The sequence below is a fragment of the Clarias gariepinus genome, chromosome 12 (assembly GCF_024256425.1).
Source record: "Clarias gariepinus isolate MV-2021 ecotype Netherlands chromosome 12, CGAR_prim_01v2, whole genome shotgun sequence".
NCBI lineage: Eukaryota > Metazoa > Chordata > Actinopteri > Siluriformes > Clariidae > Clarias > Clarias gariepinus.
In genome coordinates this window covers 18,553,254-18,577,780 of record NC_071111.1, presented here as the reverse complement: position 1 = coordinate 18,577,780, position 24,527 = coordinate 18,553,254, and the positions used below count along the sequence as shown (strand labels likewise).

General features: G+C 42.0%; 1 protein-coding gene across 4 annotated transcripts in view; it reads left to right on the top strand.

Moving 5' to 3' along the window:
- iqsec3a (IQ motif and Sec7 domain ArfGEF 3a) overlaps window positions 1-24,527 on the top strand; it is a 141,427-nt gene that overhangs the window by 74,102 nt on the left and 42,798 nt on the right. For all 4 annotated transcript variants that reach the window (XM_053508453.1, XM_053508456.1, XM_053508455.1 and 1 more), the window contains 2 exons: window positions 118-1,313; window positions 17,801-17,962. In XM_053508453.1, the coding sequence (XP_053364428.1) occupies window positions 118-1,313; window positions 17,801-17,962 (1,358 nt within the window). The remainder of the gene's footprint in view (window positions 1-117; window positions 1,314-17,800; window positions 17,963-24,527) is intronic.

The window sequence follows — 24,527 nt, the reverse complement described above, 5'->3', positions numbered from 1 at the left end:
AAAATGATTTGAATTCTTTCTTTCTGCTCATTGACCTTACCGTGACTATTGTTGCTCACATATGCCTTTACATTACTGATGAACCTTTCTATTGTTTGTTTATCTTTGTCCTTGCAGATCGAAATGTTAGAGCACAAATATGGGGGCCACCTTATCTCGCGCCGTGCCGCCTGCAAAATCCAGACGGCTTTCCGCCAGTACCAGCTCAGCAAGAACTTTGAGAAAATCCGCAACTCCCTGCTGGAGAGCCGGCTTCCTCGCCGAATCTCCCTGCGCAAGGTTCGTGTTCAGAATGCCGAAGGCTTCTCAGCTGAGAGGGCGCTGGCCGAAGGCTGCTCGGTTGCAGGCATCCCCCTAGTCCGGTCCCCATCGCTGCCTGTTACTGTTGGTGGCACCCTTACAGACCTGGAAGACTCCTTTACAGAACAGGTACAGTCACTAGCCAAGTCCATTGATGATGCCCTTAGCAACTGGAGTATGAAGACCATGTGCTCTTTGCAGGAGGGAGGCACCTACCAGTTTAGTTCGGAAGCTTTTGGGAAGCCTACAGTGGCTGTTACTGTTGGGGAGAGTGGTACCTTGAATCAGGCTACTCTTCAGAGTAGTGCAGTTTTGGAAGACAATACAGATAACATCTCTCGTAGTGCCAGCAAGCTAATGATGGCCTTCCGAGATGTGACGGTGCAGATTGACAGTCAAAACTTTCATGTGTCCTCTTCCGTCATGGAGTCCTCCACATCAGTGTCTCTTGGAAACTGTGTCCAGCAGGGGGCCACAGTGACCGACACCCCAAAACAACCCCTAATAGGAGAAACAAGACACCTAGAACAGCCTCCACCTCCACAGGAACCAATTCCTCCACCCCCAGAACCAGATTTGGGAGAAATACCAGATAGTGATTTCCCAGCACCACCACCCTGCGATGAGGAATTTATGGAAGATCTAGGAATGCAACCTCTTGCCCTGGAGAAGACAGATGTTCCAGTGCCAGAGGTTCCATCCCTAGGTGAGACTATAGAAGAGGCCATACCTCCAGTGGGACAGACTCCAGTCGCACCCACTGTGGAGGTTCTGGAGGCCAAGCGACAACTTTCAGACCCAGCTGACAATAGCTCAGAGCAGATGAGCAGCAGCAGCACATCAACATCTGCCCGTTCAGCTTCTGAGGCCTCATCTAAGGAAGCGCTGCAGACCATGATGCTCAGCCTGCCACGCTACCACTGTGAGAACCCAAGCAGCTGCAAATCACCTACTCTCTCCACAGATGTCATGCGCAAACGCCTATATCGTATTGGTCTCAACCTATTCAATGTGTGAGTAGTCTCTGGGGATATTTCTCTCCTTTCTCTCCAAAACAGTTTGATGACTTCTAGATGCATTTGCTCGAAAATGTAAAGTTAACCCTAGGCTGATGAGTATGTGGAACTAAAATAACATTCTCTGCCTGGTTTGTCAAAATATATTATTATTATTATTATTATGGCCACTGCTTGGGTTTTGAAAAAGGAATTTGCCTCTCTAATCCTTATTGGATTCAATTCTGTCTCATTTCAGTGACACAACAATCTGCTGTATGAATAAATTTTTGAACACACACACATATACACACGCACACGCACAAACACACAATCAGGTTTACAACCGCTTTATTCCTCCCTTTAATATATACCAGCCTTTGGCATGAACATATTTGGTTACAGTATTGCCTAATCATATTCACTCATTCTCTCGTTTTCAACTACCCTCCTTTGAGGTCTCCTTTGAGTCTGGTTCCCTGTCAATACACACATACACACATAACCCCCAGCTGTGGCTTACCCTCTACTCCCCCCTCCCCCTGCCAAATGCCTGTCACTTTGGGTTTGCCTGAGCCTCTATAAATAGCTCTACTTCTATCCAAATATGGTTTGTCTACTCCTACGTCTTTATGGTTCATTCCTATATAATTGGAGATTTGCAAGCAGACACAGTATCGATGCCTCTGATCCTTCAATTAAAAATATGATACACGCATACCCATTCATTATAAGGGATTTTCAGCATTGCCTGATAGTGACAAAACAACTATTACAAAAATGTTGCCCTTTATCATTATAAAAGATTATAAGAAGACATTCCCAGCTATTTTCATTATATTTCTTAAAGTAAAAAATTGAATGTTAAATAATTTTTTCATAACTACATAAAGTCACCTTAGTAAAATGCCTATTTGTCACGCTCTGTATTTGCATAGGTGTCAGATTAATAGAAGATTATGTGGGCTCACACTCCAAAGAATATAACCTCATGCGTGAAAGAAATTATTCTAATCGCCTTACAAACATAAGAATATTATGGAGTATGCACCTGAGCATTAATGGCATAAACAAGCACGTTATTAGCCGATTAGCAACTCTATGGTGAGACACGGGTGCAGTGTATAATTATAGATGTATGCATTTCTTCACAGAAGACACAGTTTATTTGGATACTACAGTATCTTAAAAAGCAAATAGTAGGAACAGAGCAGTGATTTGGATAACTAGTGCACGGCAGTTTGTCATTGAATGGGACATTTGGCCAGCATTGTCACCCTCCTGACCCTCAGCTCTCAATCAACAGCGGTCTGACCTGAGGTCGGTCAATTCCCTGCTCGATTTCTCATTATTCATTCTATTAAAGACGGCCAGTAATCTTGCTGTGGTAATTAAAAGTTCTCCTGCCTGCTCTGGAAACAGCCGTCGAGAGAGCCAAAAAGTTTCAAGATGACACGGCACTTTGGCTTTCTCTTGGTGGCCTTGTTTCTACATCTCTTAGCTCCGATTCGCTCGTTCGAGTCTGACTTCTGCATTTAAAAGCATGCAATTTCTACATTTTAATGAATGCTCTTTGTGCTGAAAGTAATCCATGATGTTTCAGCCTTGCTAGAGATGGCAGCATGAGTCTTAGAGGGCAGGCTGACTCATGTGGCTCGAGGTAAGAATTACTTTCGCATTACTCTCAGTGTGCCAGGGATAGACACGGTGCTGTCATCATAGTCATTGACAAACTACTCATGTCTTAACTCAGCACTTCTTCATGTTGGTTTTGCAGCTCATCAAGGAATTGCAAATAATATGTTATTTTATTTATTAAGCAATTTCCAAATCACATCCTGTATTACTGGGCATGTTAAATTAAGTTGGGGCTGGTTGGCTCGTGGTTAAAGTGTTGGATTGCTGACCATGAGGTCCCTGGTTTGATTTCTTTTGAACCCTTGAGCAAGGTCCTTCACATAGACATGCATGGTGGCTTAGTGGTTAGCACCGTCGCCTTGCACCTTTAGGGTCTGGACTTGATTTCCTCCTCAGGTCTGTGTGCATGTTCTCGCTATGCTTGGTCCTGGTACCCTAGTTTCCTTCCAAAGAATTGCCTGCCCGTAACTTCACAATAACCAGTACCACTCAATGTATAGTACATGCTGGTGTACTGTCATCCTGAGTTTATAGCAGGGCTACACATTTTGGGCAAATAACCACCAATTAAATATTATAGATCCAAGATTTATGGTTTAAGACTACCAGGACTACATTTAAACATATTATTTTTTTCTTCCATTACATGTGAATGTACAGTATATTTGAGAGACTAAAAAAATAACAGTTGACATTGATTTATCTGTCCAGTGGGAATTGTGTTGTGTTGTTATGGGGATATAAGCCATGTTTGGGTGGGGTAATCATAGGGTTGTGATTTATCTAACACAAAGCTGAGAAGCCTGCTTTGTACTCAAACAGAAGGAGTGAAAACGTGAACGGCTCACCCTTGGCACACCCTTGCTGAATGTCTTACATACAATAAAAATATTTAAGTATCATTGAATAGACTGCATGTAAGAGCTAGAACTTGACTTACAGGAAAATGGTTAAGAAATAATAAATCAAATAATAATATGAATATCTGAGTAACTGCATGTTCTAAGCAAATAAAATTAAATAGGCCTCATGCTAAAAAATTTAATATTTATTCATCAAAATTTCAACAACATATTCAAACGCATATAGATTCAGAAATGTCTTATATGGGTATACACGACTCCATCCAGTTCCAACACATTCACTTTCGGGAGTCCCTCATGTGCTCAACTGTAGCATGGGGATTTTCTTCCCCCCAAAGGTGACCATTATGCTTGTTGCCATTTGTCTAACTCCTCATCTTCAAGTTTTAAGTACTGTATGCAACACAGAATTTAATTCAATTCAATTTTTTATAAAAAAAAAAGCAGCTTTACACAATCAAAAGAATTATTTAAATTCGTATGAAATGTGAATGTTTATGAACCAAAATGATAAGACTGTCCCTGATAAACAAGCAGAGAACGATGGAAACAGTGGCAAGGAAAAACTCCCTGAGATGGTGATAGGAAGAAACCTTAAGAGGAACCAGACTCAACAGGGAACCCATCCTCATTTGGGTGATAATGAATAGCAGGGATTGATCTGCATCATACTGTGTGAAACGGGAAGTTCAGTATAACAGGGGATGTGTTAAAGTGAAAATGGAGTCCAGTTCGTTCCTGGAGGCTCAGGTTAACTGTAGGAAACTCCAGTCTGGAACTATCGAGTGACTGAAGTCACAAGTCCTCATAGAACAGCTGTCTGCATCAGCATTGTGGAAAAGTGGAACGGTCCCTAGTTACCACATGCATCCCATGCAGACCACACAGGGCATCCAAGCAACAAGATCTCCAACCAGAACCAGGACGAGTTCTCAGGAGCTCAGGAGCAACATGTATAGCTCGGCAGAGAGAAAGGTAGAGGGAAAAAGAGGAAGAGAGCAAAAGAGAAGGAGAGATGGCAGTTAGGTATGCTTACAGTCAAACAATGTATAAAGTGAATGTCTATTTACTTTAGAACCTTCCAGGAGAACAACCATCTCTGCAGCACTCCACCAATCACGCCTGTATGGTAAAGTGGAAGACGGAAGCCACTCCTTAGTAAAAGGCACATGACAGCTGTCTGGAGCCAAAAGGCACCTGTGCGACTCTCAGACCATGAAAAAGATTTTTTTTTTTTTTTTGTTAAAGCACCTTTGTCACCAATTCCAGCTTCAAATATTATTCAATATAATGCTACAAGATGGTTGCTCTTCTGGAAAGTTCTAACCTCTCCACAGAGAAATACTGGCGTTCTTTCAGACTAACCATTGGGTTCTTGGTTAACTTCCTGCCTAAGGCCCTTCTCCCCCAATCACTCACTGTGGTTGGGCAGCCCACTCTAGGAAGAGTCCTGGTAGTTCCTAACTTCTCCCATTTACAGATGATGGAGGCCACTGTGCTCATCTGGACCTTCAATGCTGCAGAACTTTTTCTGTAACCTTTCCCAGATCTGTGCCTTGATAAAATCCGGTCTGAGTGGGAATTCCTTGGAATCATGGCTTGGTTGGTGCTCTGAGGTGTACTGTTAACTGTGGAACCTTAAATAGACATGTGTGTGCCTTTCAAAATCATATCCAATCAACTAAATACCACGGGTGGATTCCAATCGAGTTGTAGAAACAGGATGCATCTGACATCAATTTTGAGTGTCATGGCAAAGGCTGTGAATACTTATGTACATGTGATTTTCGTTTTTTATTTTTAATAATTTGCAAAGATTTTAAACGGACTTCTTTTACATTGTCATTATGGGGTATTGTAAAATAAGGAAAAAGTGAAGCGTTGGAAATACTTACCGGATGCACTGTAATACGTTCGCCCTCCCCTGGCTTGTTGTTCAGCTTTGTAGTTCTCTGGTGGGGGTGTGGCTCAGCAGTAGCTCATTTGCATAGAAACTGAAATGGCACATTCGGAAGAGAATTGAAATGGAGAAAGTTTGAGGTATGATAAAAATATATATATAATTTGATGGCCTTATTATAGAAACACTTCACAGGTCCTTTAAAACATATTGTGGCGTGGGCGGGGCGGCGGGTGACGACCAGCATGCCTTGCGGGGATGTCGGTGTATTCACCATGATGGGGAAAGGTGTTTTGGTCAGTGGCTTCGGCCCTGTTGTGTGTGAGGAGGTGTGTGACGTGTGAAATGTGCTCCAGTTCAAGCTAGTGCTGAATTGGATGTAGGCTCCTGAGTGAAGGTGCTGCTCATGCCTTACATGCTGTGTGCTTAATAAAGTACTCCCAGCCATTGCATTGGGTAGCAAATAAGCTCACTCGTCTCTCCAGCATCCTTTCCGGCGTAAAAACGCTACATTGGTGTCAGAAGTGGGATGGAGAATAACGGGTTCAAGCGCACCAAGGAGGACCTTCTAAAAATCCAAGCGGGCCGCCGAGTAGCGGAGCGACTACTCGCGCAGAAGAAGCGCTTTCCTGGCGGAGCTAGCGCGAGCACACCACGTCCACCAACGCGGAGCGGGAAGCAGAAAATCCCGGCGCTGGATCTTGGGGCGGAGGCTGGCGCTGCGCAAGCGCCGGAGCAAGATACAGCTCCGTGCGCAGCTAGCCGGCAAAGCGACTTGCCGCTGCGCGAGGCCGAGCGCGCTGAGCCCATGTCGGCGGCACATCGCGGCGGAAGAGCCGAGCGACTGCCCGCAGCTCAGTGGTGCTTGGTAGGTGAACCTAGCCGGGGACAGGGCTACCCGTCGCGGCTAGGCCTCGACACCGCTTCCGAGATTCCGCGACGACGTCGAGGCCAGGGACCGCCGGACTACCACTGCAACGTTCTCAGGCCTGAGGGACAGCCGGACTACCGCTTTAACGTTCTCAGGCCTGAGGGACAGCGTACACCAGCAGCCGCTAAACTAGCGCCGGGTGGACGGTTGGGGAGCCCCGCGGGGCTTTACATCGACTGTGTGCCGGACGGCGTCTTACTGCGGGCACTCGTGGACACCGGCTCCACTGTTTCCCACGGGTTGTGGAACTGTGAACCGCTCATCACCAGGCAGAAGGGCCCCACCCAGCGCTCGCGGGCACCGCTGCAAGACTTTTGGGTGGGGGCACCTATGGGGCGAATGGGCGTGGACACTCACAGCCAGCTCGGCTCTCCGATGTCATCTACCGGGTGCGGTTGGCAGGGCGGGCACGAGTTTTGCCCCACCGGGACCGTCTTGCGCCTCAGCCGCACGCCGGGGAGACATCGAACTCTGTGGAGGCCGGACCGCCTCAGGACTACGTTCGCGTTCATCCCTCACCTGCCAAAGGACGCCGGCGTTCCCACCGCCAGTGCCGACCGCCTCCACGCCTCCAATACAAAGTTCGTCATGGTGACCAGGGACGGTCACAGCTCGGGTGGGGGCTGTGTGGCGTGGGCGGGGCGGCGGCTGACGACCAGCATGCCTTGCGGGGATGTCGGTGTATTCACCATGATGGGGAAAGGTGTTTTGGTCAGTGGCTTCGGCCCTGTTGTGTGTGAGGAGGTGTGTGACGTGTGAAATGTGCTCCAGTTCAAGCTAGTGCTGAATTGGATGTAGGCTCCTGAGTGAAGGTGCTGCTCATGCCTTACATGCTGTGTGCTTAATAAAGTACTCCCAGCCATTGCATTGGGTAGCAAATAAGCTCACTCGTCTCTCCAGCATCCTTTCCGGCGTAAAAACGCTACAATATATTGACTTGTTTAAGAAGTAGTTAAATATAGGACCTTTAGGTGATTAAGTGAAAATATAGCCATTTGGACATTTAACATGGTAAAACGCTGTAATGGCGAGTGGTAGTTCAGCAGAGACGGTTCAACTGTTCAGCTCCGTGCATGTCTCTTTTTAGATAAAAGTGTCATATACATGATTAAATGGAAAAAGTGGCTTTTTGAAAATCCCTTTCAATTCCTTTACACATTAAAGTGCAATGTTGGTGGCCAAAGAAAGCTGTCCAGATCGTTATGTGTTTTTTAACGGTGCCAAGCTGTGCCACACTGCACCCCACATGTGGGCAGAAAATATGCCTTTCTTAATGGCTATTTTTCAGTGGTTTTGCCAGCTTGGCTGGGATCAGTAAAAATAAAAGAGGCACATTAAAAATAGGTCATATGGTTATAGTTGGAATGCCCTCTAATGATCCTCCTGTCACTTCGCAACTGCTTGATGCACTGTGCACGCTCCTGACAAAGCACTTTTGCAGCTTTAGAAACAAACAGGGCAAGCCTAACTTTACTTCTCATACCCATTTACCTCTTTTTTTTTGCTTCATGCACTGCTGGAGAAAAGCAGGAGCTGCATAATCAAAAGGTGCTGATATGATAAAGGGAGACAGAAAGAGAGAGAGATAGAAGTAGAAGGAGAGAGAGAGAGAGAGAGAGAGAGACAGAGTCTCATTAGTTCCAGTACTTCAGTCTAATACCTGGGCCAGACTTCAGCTGCATCTGAAGCAGGTGTGCGTGTGTATGTGTGTATGTGCACGTGCTTGATGGCTAAGACAACAATCAGAGATAAGGGGATTCAATAGGTGGCCTGATGCTCTTCCTTGTAGTAGCCAATTAAAAACTTGCAGTTTGAGAAGAGATGGATAAAGGATGTGTTGGGTTGGATGTGTGTATCTTTGGCTGTGCATGTGTCTTTGGTACTGAGTCAGTAGATAAAAACAACCAGGATGTTTTGAAGATCCTTGCCTAGTTTACATTATAAGGAAATATACGTAACAATACGTAATGTATGTATACGAAATATACGAAACGTACAAGATAAACAGAAATGTTTATTTTTTTCCAAATTTAAAAGTTATAAAAAAGCAAGTGACAATCAGGACAGATGTATACAGTGGAACCCCGGATTGTGAGTAATGCAGTTTGCGAGTGTTCCACAAAACGAGCTTAAAAAGATTTTAAATATATTTTGACTTGAAAAAGAACAAGTCTTGGTTTACGAGTACAGTGTATCACGCATGCGCTTCTTGTTTTGATGCTGAGCACAACTGAGCCAACGTTTTTTCTCTCTCGCGCACTATGGAATTGTGGGTAATCGTCTCCCCTGCTGGGTCTTAGGCTACGTTTACACTGTCATGTAAATGTGACCCAATTCTGATTTTTTGCTCATATGTGACACATATCGGATATGTTTTATGTCCGTGTAAACAGAAAAAAAATGCATGCATTCCGATATTTCGAGATCGGTTTCAGGCCTCCTTCATATGTGGAAATAAATCAGATATAAATCAGATATGTGCTAATGTGATTGTCGTGTAAACCGACAGATGGGATTTCCCGAGTCATTGCGTTCTGTATGCCATTAAAACTGCGACTTCCTCGCGGTTTAATGACGTAATGTTATTCTCCGGTGTAAGCGCTTGTGGAATTATAACATCGCAGGTGACATGGAAAAGGAAAAGCACCCAGCAGATGGCATGGAAAGTGTAAACACGTGAATCGAATATGAGTCATAGTTGAAAGAACGTGTAAACAGACGGTCAAAAAAATCAGATATAGGCAAAAGAAAGTCTCATTAGAGAGGTTAAAGATCTATTTTCTTTTTCTCCCTGGGTCAGCATGCCATTGTGTGTCATTGGGCATCGTACCACACACACACACACACACACACACACACACCCCTCCTTCTCTCGAGTGTGTGTGAAACTTAAATAAGAGAGGAGGAAGTGTTACTGTGTACGACGAGAAGAGGGAGACGGAAGGGGCTGATTTTACCTCTCCTCTTACTTTAGCTTCACACACAAAAACACACACACACAGCGCCTGCGCGCACAAATGGAAACACTTATCTGTCGGGATATATTTTTACTTTTTTAAGGGTAAAATGCAGGTTAATTTGTTTTATTTTTACTGAATATTTTGTATTAATTATTTTCATGTATTTATTTTTTGGGGCTGTGGAACAAACAATTTGAGTTTCCATTATTTCTTATGGGAAAAATTTGCTTTGATTTACAAGTGTTTTGAAATACGAGGCCACTTCTGGAATTCATTATGCTTGTAATCCAAGGTTTCACTGTACTGTACACGTTCTTGTGTTGAGTATGAATAATTTCTGGGTAAAATATCTCAAAGTGTATTTCATTAGTATGAGAAGCAAAGTATGGAACGGAAACATCCTTAATGGACGACCAAGGAAAAGTTCAAGTCAACCATCAACTAAAAAAATTGATGGTTACAGTTTTCTGGGATTTTTAAGGGTCACTATTGGAACATTATCAGGAAAAGGTTCAACAATCAACAGTGAACGTTACTAAGATGCTTTTTGAAGCCAAAACTTTGGAATAAATGCAGAGGACTGCTATCCAAGGGCTTCTAATTATGCATGACAATGCCCATTTGTACACTTCTCCCCACACTGTAGACACACTGAAGAGGTGTTAAAGCTCCTGATCTCGCTCTATCAAACTTTCACCTGTTTGGTTCCCTACAAGCAGCCTAACGAGGATGAAGATTCAGTTCTGGTGAAAACGTTAAGACAGCGATGTATTCGTGGCTCGTAGCTCAGCCCAAAACATTTTTCTTTGTTGGCAGATGGACAAAGTGTATCGAAAAGCAGGGAGATTATGTTAAAAATGATGTACTTAACACATAATTTGGCAACTTGGTTTAAATTAAAAATTGCATTCCAAGCAACAAAGGTATTATTTTTTAACTTCTACTAGAGCTTCGCTCTATCTCTCTCTCTCTCTCTCTCTCTCTCTCTTCCTTTCTCTCTCTGTGCTTTAAATGTAGATGTTTCTAAGCACCAGTGAATACCCCTGAATAAAATATTAGTGGTGGATAGACATGCCTGGATACAGGGATGAGGTAGTAGAGGAAAAGTGGAAAAATAAATGTGTGTGGAAAAATTGGAAATGAGAAAATTAGGAACAGTATGGAAGATGTAGAACACGTAAAAATACTTACTGGCACATACTGTAGCACAGGGAACCTGTTCTTCAAAATGACAAAGGGTCAACAGACCTGTGTTGTTGTTGGTCCTCATGAGAATGGTGTCCAAACGAAAGCAGAACAAAATCCACACTTAGTCTATTTTATTGCTACTACCTTAAAGCCAAAAACAAATACGAAACTTAAAATGTGCGAGAGGAAGAAGAGGAAGATAAACAAATGCAAACTCTCCTACCGAATTACAACCAGGCTTGCTATATAACTCTCAATGTATTTGTCTGATAGTGGAAAAAAAAAAGAGAAAAACAAGTAGCTATTTTCTGGGATTGAATTGACTGTCAGTACATGCCCATCAACTTGCGCCTCTGGCAAGTCTTGTCTTGTAAAAGGCCATTTTATGTAATAGAAAGAGGTAAAGCAAGATTGCGGTATACAAGACGAGCGCCCAACAGAGCGTATGTCTGATGGAGGGCTATCGAAACCCATCAACTTGTGTCCAAGAATGTAAATCGCATGCCATTTCTAAAAAATATAGCCTGCATAAGGTTATTGATAAGACATGAGAACTCAGATGTGATGTCAGTGTATGTGTGTGTATGTGTCCTTTTCAAAGAGCAAGGAATGCCTGTTAGCTCTATAAAAACTTTGAAGTTTCAATGCTCTTTATTCTGGTAATATTTTAGGTTTAGATACCAGTCTTCCTACATGTGCAAACGTTTTTGTACACATAACAATCACACCCATATGAAATGGTTGCTACAAAGTTGGAAGCCCACAACTTTATAAGGTTCCTTGGTACAGTATGTTGTACTTTACCTGCACCTTCTCCAAAACTAAGACGACCAAAATTGTTCCAGGACAACAATGCTCCTGTGAACAAAGCTAGCTCTATAAAGACACGGTTTGTAAATGTTATTCTTGAAAAAATCAAGTTCCCTTTCAAAAGCTACACTCGATGCTGCGCGAAAGCGCTATGGGAAATGATTCCTCGTGACCGGTTGTGAAGCACGTGTGTGTCAAACACGCTAAATATTTTTTATCACACCTCAGGCAGGTGACGTCAACCAATAAGGTGCACCTGAAGGTTCTGAATAGTCATGAACCAGAAACACAGCCGCAGCGTACTCCTGGGGCTCGCGTGTTAATTTGGCGGCAGTACAGCAGAGCGAGTTTTGTCTTTCTCTTGCTCTTCCGCAGAATCGTGTGCCGTTACCGCCTTCTTCTCAAGTGCGCGCCTGCGCTTTTTGTGAAGTAGCAGAAGAAATTTTCTCTCTCGCTTCTGCGGACATGAAAACTGTCGGAGTGCCCCTCCAGAGATGAGCAGGCGTATCAGGAGCTATTAGAGTTAGTGACATGCGCGGTTGAGCGCTTATACCTTAAATGGCTACGGAAGCCAGACTCTCCCAAGCGGTCGAAATTAGACGACAGGTTCCTGTCAAGTGGCCGGAGGGAGACCACCCTTCTTTGGTGATCTCCATGATGAATTAACCCGTTCATGGGAGAGGCCATATTCATCCCGTGTGTTTGTGCCAACGACATCGATTTATTTTAATGTCGTGAATGCAAATTTACGGGGTTACATGATGATGCCCAGATAGAAGAGACGCTTGCGGGCTATCTCTCTCCTGGGACGTCATCCCACCTGAAAAAGCCCACGCTCACCTCCAAGCTGTGCAGATTGACATCTTTGCTGGTGGGGAAGGCTTTTCAGGCAGCAGGTCAAGCTGGTTGTGCTCTGCACACCATGGCGGTCTTACAGGCATACCAGGCTGACTTGCTAAATGACCTGAGCATCGACGGGGTTGCCAAAGAAGCGCTGTTTCTGGAGTTATGCCGAGCCACAGACTTGTCTCTCTGGGCAACCAAGCAGACGGCCCGTGCAATTGGTCACTCCATGGCTGCCATGGTGGCTACAGAGAGACATCTGTGGCTTAATCTTACGGGCATCAAGGACAGGCTTTCCTTCTTGATGCCCCTATCTCACCTTCCGGACCCCCGAGGCGTGAGGTTTGCTGTTTAATTCCTGCCGCCACTGGTGTTTCGGTTGACAGCGGTTTCTGACAAAATGTTAGGTGCTCGGTTCCCTCCTGTTGTATTTCAGGACACCGGACACCTAACAGCCACCACCATCACCAACACTACTCCTCCAATATGTTGCCCTAGCTCACCTCATTTCTGAGGGTGGAGTCTTAACGCCACAAAAGCGTTCTCCCTCCAACATGAGGTATGAATTCAAGTGTCATGCGGAATTCGAGCGCAATGGCCTGAATTTATTATAGCACTCTAAAGGAGTACAAGCTAGGCCAGGTGGTAGCTCAGAGAGTGATTTCAGTGGTGACCAAGCGCCTGGGGATTTTATCCAAGGGCCAATCCCCAGAGGCAATAAGGGTTACGCACCGGGAGCTTCAGACCCTCGTGCTTGACTCTGGGTCCCACTCTAGGTCCGTGTTGTCGTCGCAAGTTGCTAACGGCAGACATTTTCCCTTATGGGCCAAAAGGCGGCCTTAGATGGCCGTCCAGCCCAAGGGATCTGAAGAGGTCTTCTTCTTCTTCTTCTTCTGGCACATCTATTGCCTCGAAAAGATGACTCTATTTCTGGCACTGAAATACTCCCTCTAGCAGCTGGGAGGCAACAAGGGTTAACACCGAGAGCTTTGTACTATGGAGCTAGTGCCTCGGCATCGACATGTTCCCTAAAAAAGCGGGGATGAGATGCTGCGCTCCAATGATATGCTCCGCACTGAATGCGTTACTAGACGTCCTTCAGACAAAATTGACCTGAAGGTGTTTCCGGTTCATGCCTATTTATAACCTCCAGATGCACCTCATTGATTGACGTCACCTGCCTGAGGTTATACATGGCAAAATATTTGGGGTGTTTGACACACACGTGCTTCACAATCGGTCACGAAGAATCGGTTCCCATAGCGCTTTCGCGCAGCATCTCGTTCCCGCTTTTTCAGGGAACAGGGTTACAGCAAAGTATCTCGAGACGTGTCCTGCACTGAGCCATGACCTCTACTTCGAGGAAAACATTTAAGATGATCTAAAACACTATCTCCCAACCAGGCTCCAAAATGCACCAAAGCCTTCACAGAGAAGTGGAAGCTGGTATAGCAGTAAAAGTAGAGCTCCAACTTACTGAAATATTAATGTCAGTGGTTTTAGAAAAGCACTTTGAACAAAAACATCTTGTTGTAATGGTCAGGTGTCCATATATTTTAGGCCATTTACTTACTCACTTACTCACTCACTCAATGTCTGTACCGCTTTATCCTGTATACAGGGTCACGGGAGGCCTGGAGCCTATCCCAGGAGACTAGGAACGAGGTCCGAGGTAGAGTACACCCTGGACAAAGTGCCAATCTATTTGAGGACACGCACACATACAGTACACACTCTCACACACTCATTCACACACTATAGGAAATTTGATAATGCCAGTTAATCTAATGTGCATGTCTTTGGACTGAAATACCTGGATGAAACCCACCAAGCATGGGGAGAACATACAAACACCATGGACACAGACCTGAGAGGGGGAGGGGGGGATTGAACCCAGACCCTGGTGATGCAAGGCGCAGTGCTAACTACCATGACACCGTGCCACCCGGCCATTTACTATTGATGCAATTTTCAAATGCAGGCATTAGTTTGATAGTTTATTTAACCTCATAAGACCTGAATGTTCTCCTATGAGGTTATGTATGAGAAAGCTACAGTCAGAATGCCTGCTTTACATCTTAATTGCTGGCATCCCAGGAACTCGTTTATTGGTGCAAACATGTGGAAATGCCATGGAGCCATGTCAGGACTGTTTGGCAAATGTGCCAATAAATTCCAGTTGAGTAACAGTAATGTGCAAGTGGTCTTCATAAAAGATTCTGTATACAGTTCCCACAAATAAATGCATCTCTTTCACAAGTTAGTTACAGGTTATCCGTCAATATTCAAGGATTAGGTGTTTCACTTAACAAATGTTCATGGGACTGACCAGTGAGCCTTTGTTGCAAGAAGGTTGTTCCAATTAAATGTAGATGACCTTGTTTACAGCTCGTTAAACAATTCGTCTTCACTGTCTAAAATCTGGACATTGCTCTCTCTAAAAAAGTGACCATTATCTCCAGATATTCAGAAATAAACTAATGAAGTCGGGTAGAAAGAGGTGAAACATCTTCAGAAACTTAAAGAAACTCTCGTTGCCACTTAAGAATATCTTTAGGATATCATTTCGTGATGTGTTTTGGACTGCACCGATGAATTAAGGATAATAGAGAGAATTCATGGCTGCTTCTTAAAACACTTCTTATATACGTACGTGTTATAGTTCCCAAGCACCTGGTGACACAGAATCTATTTAAGTCTACAATTAAGTCTAAAGCTATGAAGTTAACCCTCTAACTCTATCTGGCTTTCTAAAATACAGTGTTGAGGTCAAAACAATCACTTTTGATCGCTTCCTGTAAGTGTATTTTTATTACGCAGTCTGTGCTCGCTGTGCAATTATTATCTAATCTGCTTCAGTCCATTAAATTCAATACACAAGACACTGTTTGCCAAAACACAGACCAAAATAATGCAGGCCATCAAGGCGAGCAGATGCCACCTACCAATAAGAGTTTGGATACCAAAATGCATGGAAAAAAACAACACACCAGGGACACTTCAGGGTATAGTACGTTATGTAGCTCAGATGACTGATGAGACAAATTCTACAATATAGAAAATATCAGAAGACTGTTATCTACTATTGTGCAACCAATCAAAGGATAAAGAATAAAAATACAATGAAACCTCGGCATATGCGAGTCCTTAATGGGAAATTTCGTATTGCGAAACAGATTTTCCCATAGGAAATAAGGTAAATGCAGATAATCTGTTCCAGCCACCCAAAAATATTTCCAAACATTACCATTTTCTAACACTATAATTAAGTTTAATAAAATTTAGCATATAAAAGCAATCACATGTTTATAAAAGATATGTAAATAACATCAAATATGAAATGAATAAAAATTCAACCTTACTTAACCTTAATTTATGATTTGTCTTGGCACTGGCTGCTTTAAAAATGAAACTTAAAGTGGCTCCCTTTTTTCTCTTTCTACCATCCTTACTAACATTTTTGGGACCCATGGTGCTATAGCTGTATAAATAAAAGAAGGGTTTTGTCTGTACATTTTTCAGAACTTGCTCTTTGAATGATATATTTAAAAACTGGTTAAAAAAGGTTCAAATAGGAACTTTGAATGTTAAATGTACTATGACTGTTAAAGGAAAAGAGATAGAACTTTGTGGTGTTGGTTCTGAGAAAGGTAGATATACTGTGTACAAGAGACCAAGTGGAAGGGAAGCAAGACTAAGAACATTGGAGGTGAGTTCAAACTGTGTGTTTACTATGGTGTAGATAATAAGAGAAATGATGTAGGTCTAATAATGAAAGAAGAGTATGCGAAGAGTGTAGTGGAAGTGAGGATAGAGTGATGAGTATAAAACTGGTAGTGAAAGGGGTGATGTTAAATGTCATTAGTGCATACGCCCTACAGGTAGGATGTGATGTGAAGGTGAAGGTATATTTCTCAAGTGAGTGTCCCACCACAAAATAAAGATTGGTGAACTTAATGCGCATGTTGGAGAAGAAAACAAAGGTGATGGGTAGGTGTTGAAGAGCTATGGGGCCCAGAAGAGAAAAATCTATAATATTATTATAGATTTTGCATTTAGGATGGAAGATATGCTCAGGTGGACTATCTGCTGTATAGGAGATGCAGTCTGAAGGAGATTAGAGACTTTAAGGTGGTTGTAGGGGGTAGTGAAGCTAGCCAACATCAGTTGTTAGTCTAGTGGGATGACTTTGGAGGTACAAAAGAGGAAAAAGAGAGTGAGGACTGGACCCAGGATTAGATGGTGGACACAGCATGACTTACTCCAAAACGTTGGACATCACTATGAAAAATTTACCTTGAGCAAAAGGTTGCGGTAAAGAGAAGTTATGAGCAGTTGCGCATGTGTCAAATGCTGATCAGTTTTTTTTTTTTGGCTTTAACCTTTTAACTGGTTTTACAAACTCTTTAGCCATCAATGACGGGTACTAATGTTAGTCTTCACTAAATCTTGCACACAATGTCAAAAAACATTGTAAATGTATGCCGAGGCAAATTTGTTTCAGTTCTTAAAGCAAAATTTTGTGAGGTGGAGCGTTCGTATGCCAGGATTCCACTGTAAGCTGTTACTCTTGAATCCATTTTTTTCTTCCAGGATCATATAGACCCTTACTCACAGACTCATGGTTTCCTTTTCTTAATGTTCTCATACTTGCTCCTCCAAGTTGGCTGCATGTTCTGACGTCTTCCATGCCTAAAATTGCAGAGAATATATCTAAGCTAGCATATAATGCATGCATACAAATTTCATACAAGTTGTGGCCTGAGACTGAAACTTTTCTAACTAAAAACTAAAAAACAAAACAATAAAACTGCATTTTAAAGGGGACTCACAGCAGTTCAAGGACATTATAATACAGTATATGGTATGCTTCCTCGTAAAACCATAAGCATTTTTTATAATGCTAAAGACTGCAGCTTTAAGAGAGAGAGTGTCCGATGAAGCAGAAGTGCTTCATCACGGCTGGAAGTCACGCTCTGAGAGAGCAAAAGAAATGTGTTATGACAGTTTGGGCTTCAACAGCTAATACACTATACTGGATGCAGAGATAAAGCCCAGGCTTTTTAAAAGAGGGCTATCTATGAGATTTGTCCTTAGAAATCACTACACTGCACTAGTCCTATGCAAGGCTCTTTATAATGCTTACTACTATAATTAGTCTAATGAAATGTTTGCAGCTACATAGCAATGCATGTGCAGAATATATACTGGGGTTGTCCTCAATCACTTTAATTCTATTCTTTAGCGTAAATCACAGTATACTAGTTATTATTGTCTACATACACTGTGTAATAGTGTTACTCTGCTGCCTGCAGATCTTCTGTTCTCCGCAATCCAGAATAACGGTGTGCTTTTCCTTTTTTCTTGAACAGAAATCCAGATAAAGGCCTCCAGTTTCTCATCTCACGAGGTTTCATTCCTGATACACCCATAGGCGTCGCACACTTCCTGCTGCAAAGGAAGGGCCTGAGCCGGCAGATGATCGGCGAGTTCCTCGGCAACAGCAAGAAGCCCTTCAATAGAGACGTCCTGGAGTGAGTGGTTAAAATTCAACAATTTAATGACTAAAAAAGACTAGGGAAAAAATGCAGAAAGAGAGAAAGAGAGAGAGAAGGAGAGGGTCTTTTGAGCCCTGAAAGCCGTCAGGGATTTGAAGCAGCAGGACAGGTGGATAAAAACAGAAATAGTTTAAAAGAGCCAAGAGAAAACATGTAAAAGAAAAAGAAAACAAAGCTGTGTGTATTTTGTGTGTACACACATATAGAAGATAGGAAGAAAATTGCCTTAGCGAAATGGAGCTGTTCATTTAGTTTGCTTTTTTCTTCTTCTTAGTGGCTTTAGCGAGTGGTAGCATCTTTTAATGAGATCTCCTCGAGCAGCAGCTGAGCCCCAGGACTCAAAGTCTATAAAGAGACACTGGGAATGATACACTGCTTTCTTTTTGTGTGTGTGTAGGGAAATGTAAATGTTCATGTGACAATATGCCCAGTCCCTTGTTGGGACTTTTAGCTGGTCCCCATGAGGAAAAGTGTAATAATAATAATAATAATAATAATAATAATAATTATTATTATTATTATTATTTTTTTATTTATTTTTTTTTTTTTATTTTATTAATCATAGATAAAACGTTCATTATCTGCACCTATACAAATAAAAGAAAGATATTGCTCAGAACTAGCTCTCTCAATGCTCTTTCAATTAGCTTTTCTTTGTTTCATACATTAAAGGACCCAAAACCAGTCTTAAAAAAATGTATGTCTGTATGTCTATACAGTATGTCTGTCTGTCCAGGCAGATTCTCATCATAGCATAGCGCAAAATTTCCTGGACAGAATTTAATGAAACTTTGCTATTCCTTTGGTATTTGCCTAAAGTTTCAATGAAATCAAAATATTGAGTAGAAATAAGGTTATAAGCAGTTATGTGCCAAATGATGTCACAGCATCTAGCGCTTTTTTGAAAGAATATAGCCCTTATTTCCTCGAGGTGGGTGTGGCCATACATGTCACTCAACAGAGCTGATCAACACGATAGTTTACAGCGTATAAACAGAGTATGCGGAAAACACAGAAACGTCCGTAATGCACCTAAAGGCAGACACAATTCTAACAAAAAACAAACGGAAATAACAACTCCAAATGGCAAGTAGACTATGAAAACTGAACCTTTAAAGATAAATGGACAGATTAATGTATGTTTATTCTATTTATTATCTGTTTAAAACCGTACTTTGGAATTTGCTTGAAGTAAAACCTGCACCATAAATTAAATCAAAATGTTAAGTAGAAGTAAAGTTATGAGCAGTTAAACTACGTGCCAGATTACAAATCAATACAGCATATGTGTCAAACTGTGAGTGTCTTAAATCAACAGATGTTATTGACATTTTTGCAGTACTTAGTTATCCACCTGAAGTTTACCTTGCACAATAAGTGAAATAAAAATGTTGAATAAAAGCAATGTTATGAACAGTAATGTGCTGGATTTAATAATCTACTTGTTACGGGGTGCGTGTTAAAGAGCTCCACCACAGGATAGAATAATATTAATAAGGGTCTTTTACGAAGGGCTTCTGAGGGGGACAGCGAAATTAGAATTTGGAAGAGTGCTTATGATATGCATGGGAAGACCTTCTCATTAAAACATACAGTAGCATGGGATTATCAATTAGGAAACTAAAGGAAACTAAAGAGAACTAAAAACACAACACTTACAGTGATCCGCCGTCTGCTTAAGACAGGAGGGGTCTCTGGAAACTAAAAATAAAAGTTTATATACTCCCGGGGTGAGGCCACTCTTACCCAGGATTTATGTGTGATTTTACTTTAATTTGAGACAGAGAGCATGGTGGACTGCCGAGAGTGGGGTGCCGCTCTCCTGCTGGGTCTTTGCCTCTATATTAGGTCTTGCGCGCATTGTCTTTGGCCCTTGGACCTTTCCCAGTGCTACCTAAACGATCACACAAAGTGCCCAGGTATTAGGGCCCCTAAATAAACACTCCGCCAGGTGCATTCACATTTGCACTTACGATGCTGTTGCCTGGAAACTGTACATCTATGTTGATTGATGTTACATTGATGCTAGTGAGAAGTTATATATCCAGTGCAGGCAGGAGTTGGGGAAGAAATAAAGACATCTCAATAAATATCCTAATAATCATTAAATATTTTTTCTTTTAACTATATTTGATTTTTTTTTTGTTAAAAACGGTACTTATTAATGTTAGACAGTTGTTTAATAATTAGCCTCCTCAGAGAATTGTTTCTCTAGCAATCAGAACAAAAGGCAGGCAACATCTGTTGTCAACATCTGCTAGCCTACTTGCTATGATCAGAGAAACATCCATTTGTAGTAAATAATTTGAAGGAGAATAGATACAGAACATTTCTGGTGGCTAAGGAGAGATTTAAGATTTACCAATCTTCAAACTTCAGAGTGCAGGTAGGATGATGTAAAAAGTACCACGTGGGAGTGTAAAAGCAGGCTTAAAAAACGAACCCAGTGTACCAAACTTTTACTTGAAGTAGAGATGTGTGGAATTTTTTTTTTTTAATCTCATTTCTGCCCACTTCCAAAGAAACTCTGATGAAAGTCAGCTGCTTCTGCAGATTGGTTGATCAAATACTGCCTGCACTCCATTTTACTTCAGTCCACGGTATTTTCTGACAATCTAGGTTAATTTTATTTGTTAATCAATTAACAAAATTTTTGTGTGGTGGTTAACACTATGAACTGATACTGTACCTCCAGAGTTAGGTGTCCGATTCCTGCCTTGTGTTCTCCCTGTGCGTGGTGGGTTTTCTCCGGGTACTGCAATTTCCTCCCATAGTCCAAAAACATGCAGAATAGTCTAATTGGCATTTTCGGTCATGTAAATATGTGTGTGAGATTGTGCCCTGAGATGGATTAGCTCCTTATGCAGAGTGTACCCCGCCTTGTGACCCAGTGCAGAATAAGCGGTATAAAGAATGAGTGAGTCAGAGTGAATAATGTAATCCACCTCTCACTCTGAACAGGATCAAATTTCAAAATTTCTAATTTTATTTGTCACATACACAGTCATACACAGTACGATATGCAGTGAAATGCTCAGACGATCGCCTGTGACCTTAAAATAAAAAACTATTATTAGGAAATAAATATGAAAAATAAAATAGAAGTCAATTTAACTAAGAAAAAATTAAATATTTGTATGATACAAAATATACAATATATGAAAAATATTTAAAAAAAAAATATATAGGAAAATAAGAAAAATCTAGCTGAATATATAAGAAAAATAAGAAAAACTTAGCTGATGAACTGGTTACTGTTGTTAAGTAAATGAACAAATTAAATAAGCTTCATCTATTCCAACCTACATCCACCCTCAGTGAGGTAAAAAAAAAAAAAAAGCCTTCTCTTATTTCTTGTCTCCTGAGGGATTACCAGTCCCAACACCATTAACTCAAAGTCTATATACAAACCAGCCTATATGCTGGCATTATATCTCTTATCTGGAAAAATCAACAACGACAGAAAATAAGTGTAAAGAAAATTAGACACAGAAGCTCTAACCTAAAGTTACCAATGCAGCAAAGCGACAGTGAGAGGAATTGTAAAAGCATGAGCTCTCATATGACAGCGCTTGATTGGGAGAGAATGGGCTGATTGGGGCATGGTTGCTCTCAAACACACAGTCTGTCATCATTGTTCTGCAGGTCTAGCTCTACAGCACCACAAAGAAAATACCAGATCTGAAAAGACCTCAGCAACATTTGTATGTGTCCCATGGAGCTAAGCCCTTGCTCTTTCAAGGCGACTCTTCCGTACAAAGGCTGACCCCAGCACACATACTGAGTCCCTATCTGTCTTTTCTGACTTCAGAAAGAATTTGAAACTTTCCTGGAGACCTTGATGTTTTAAATGGCGGTAAAGTGAAATGACTGACATGGAGAACAGATTTCTTGGGAATAAAAAAAAAAAACATGTGTATCCTGGTTTCACTCCACTGGGTAAAGTGCTCCCTGCCATCTGGTCACAGTGATATGCTTTTCAGCTACACTCAGAGGAGCAGCTCACGGCTATTTAGGGCTCTCTGTGTGATACAGGCTTATGGTACTGGTACACTGCAGGCCCTGAGAGAGCATTTCGAAACCTGCTGATGGGAGTTCTCTGACTGTGAGAGTCATGGTCGAATAAACCATCATGATATAATGGTGTGTATGAAAATGCTCGGCAAATGAGATGTGAGTGTGCAGTGGGCCTGGGCCTGGGCCTGGTGATGGTTCATCAATTTACTGCTGTAACAGCTCCTAGTGATGGTAAAAATGTTTACTGTCAATTTTCTTTTGGTTCATTTATACATTTATGTCATGCATAGCAAGTATACTCACACTAGCATGACTGGGTAAAGAATGTTGTGGGGGAGGCTGTAGCACGATGGTAGCCAGATATTATGCTTAACCTACACAAAGATCATCCTGTTATATTAAGCAGCCTATGTTATGTAAAGCACATTGCCATCAATATAGTATTAAGACATTTTACATTACTTACTCACTCACTCACTCACTCACTCACTTACTCACTCACTCACTCGATGGTAGGGTGCCAATCCATCGCAGGGCATACACACATTTATTCACACACTATGGGCAATTAGGGAACCCTAATTAGCCTAATCTTCATGTCTTTGGACTGTAGGAGGAAACCAGAGTATCCGGATGTAACCCACCAAGCATGAGGACAACATGCAAACATTTTACATTACTGTTTAAAGCAAATAAAGTACACAAATCTGTCAAATCTGCGACACAATTTTTAAAACCGCTTTTAACCTCTTTTTAGTTTATATAGTCTAGTCATAACTTGTCCTCAACCCATCTATCCATCTAGGAATCTCTGTAGTCCCACTAAGGAACAATGGAGCCCAAGGGTGACCACTGTATTTATTTCCATTTTACAATCGTGGTAGGACCTCCAGTTAATGGCCAATTTTGGAACTCCAATTAGCAAAATCTGAATATCTTTTGCCTGTGAAAGAAGTCCAGAGGACTTGGAGGAAACCCACCAAGCACCAACCTCTGTAGTCCCACTAGGGGCCGTGGAGCCCAATGGTGACCACTGTATTTATTCCCATATTCGTCTATACCGTTTTATCCTGTATACAGGGTTGTGGGGGCCAGGTGGTGTTCACCCAATCCATCGCAGGACAAACACATATACGTACATGCTCATTCACACACTACGGACAATTTGGAAACACCAATTAGCATAATCTGCATGTCTTTTGCCTGTGGAAGGAGTCCGGAGGACCAGGAGGAAACTTCACCAAGCACAGGGAGAACATGCAAACTCCATGCACATACAGTAGACCCCGAGGTCTCCCTGGAGGTGCAAGGAGACAGTGCTAACCACTAAGCCACCGTGATGCCATATGTTGTCCTAGCTATCCCACAATCCTGTGAGCTCGTTCTGTTACAACAGCCAGTCAGAAAACATTAACATTGCCACATTTACGTATGTACAAATGGAAGTTATTAGAAATTGTTTAACAGATTTCATTTCAGATATAGAATATTTATAAATCGTCCACTTCTTCTGTGCTTCATGGCTATGTAAACATTCTAACCCATTAATTCTTCAGGCATACACAATGTTACCAGTATCATGAAATATTCAGGAATCTTTTATTTACCTGTATATTCATGCCTGTCTTGTAAGACACTGACTCATGAGACAGCATAAGCACCAAAGTGCCAAAGCAGACTGACACACGTTCGGCCTGTTAAGGAGGCTTTATACACATTTCTGTGTGCACATATGCTGAGTCAGTCTGTCAGTCTGCTTGGCTCGTTTATACAGGCCAGATCTGCCTGTCATAACATTCACATTCACATCGCAGCAAACACTGCTCCATCTGGAAGACTGTGTACTCTTGAGCACTGCTCTCTGCATATTCTGATTAGTCAACACACATATACACATGCAGTATGATGGACTGAGGAAATGTTTTACTCTACACATCTTTAGGGAGACTGAATATATGTGCCATTACATACAGTATGTTTAACTTATATACTGACAATAACACTAATTGGCTCAAGTGTGCGTCTCACAACTGAATAATATTCACCAAATTCTCAGCATTGTTATTCAAAAAACAAAAAAGTTATGTTAAAAGCAAACCATTGCTCAGATCTAAGTAATTAATCTCCAGGTACAATGAAGTGCATGAATACTGGTATAGTGTGTATCTTGGCATTAGCCAAAAGCACTATCTAGAACCTCTGTTGTTCAACTAATGACCGTAGAAGCCAATGGTATTCCCATTTTTACATTCACACTTGCATTTACACACTAATCTGCATGTCTTTGGACTGTGGGGGGAACCGGAGTACCTGGAGAAAACCCACGAAGCACAGGGAGACCGTGCAACGCCATGCACACACACCTGGACCCCCGAGGTACAAGGCGACAGTGCTAACCACTACGCCCCCATGCTGCCAGCACTATATAATATTTAATATAATAGTACAAAAGTTCAGTTTGTAGGTCGGTAATAGTCACACCATTCTTACTATTAATCATGAACAGAAATACTAGCCTAGTCTA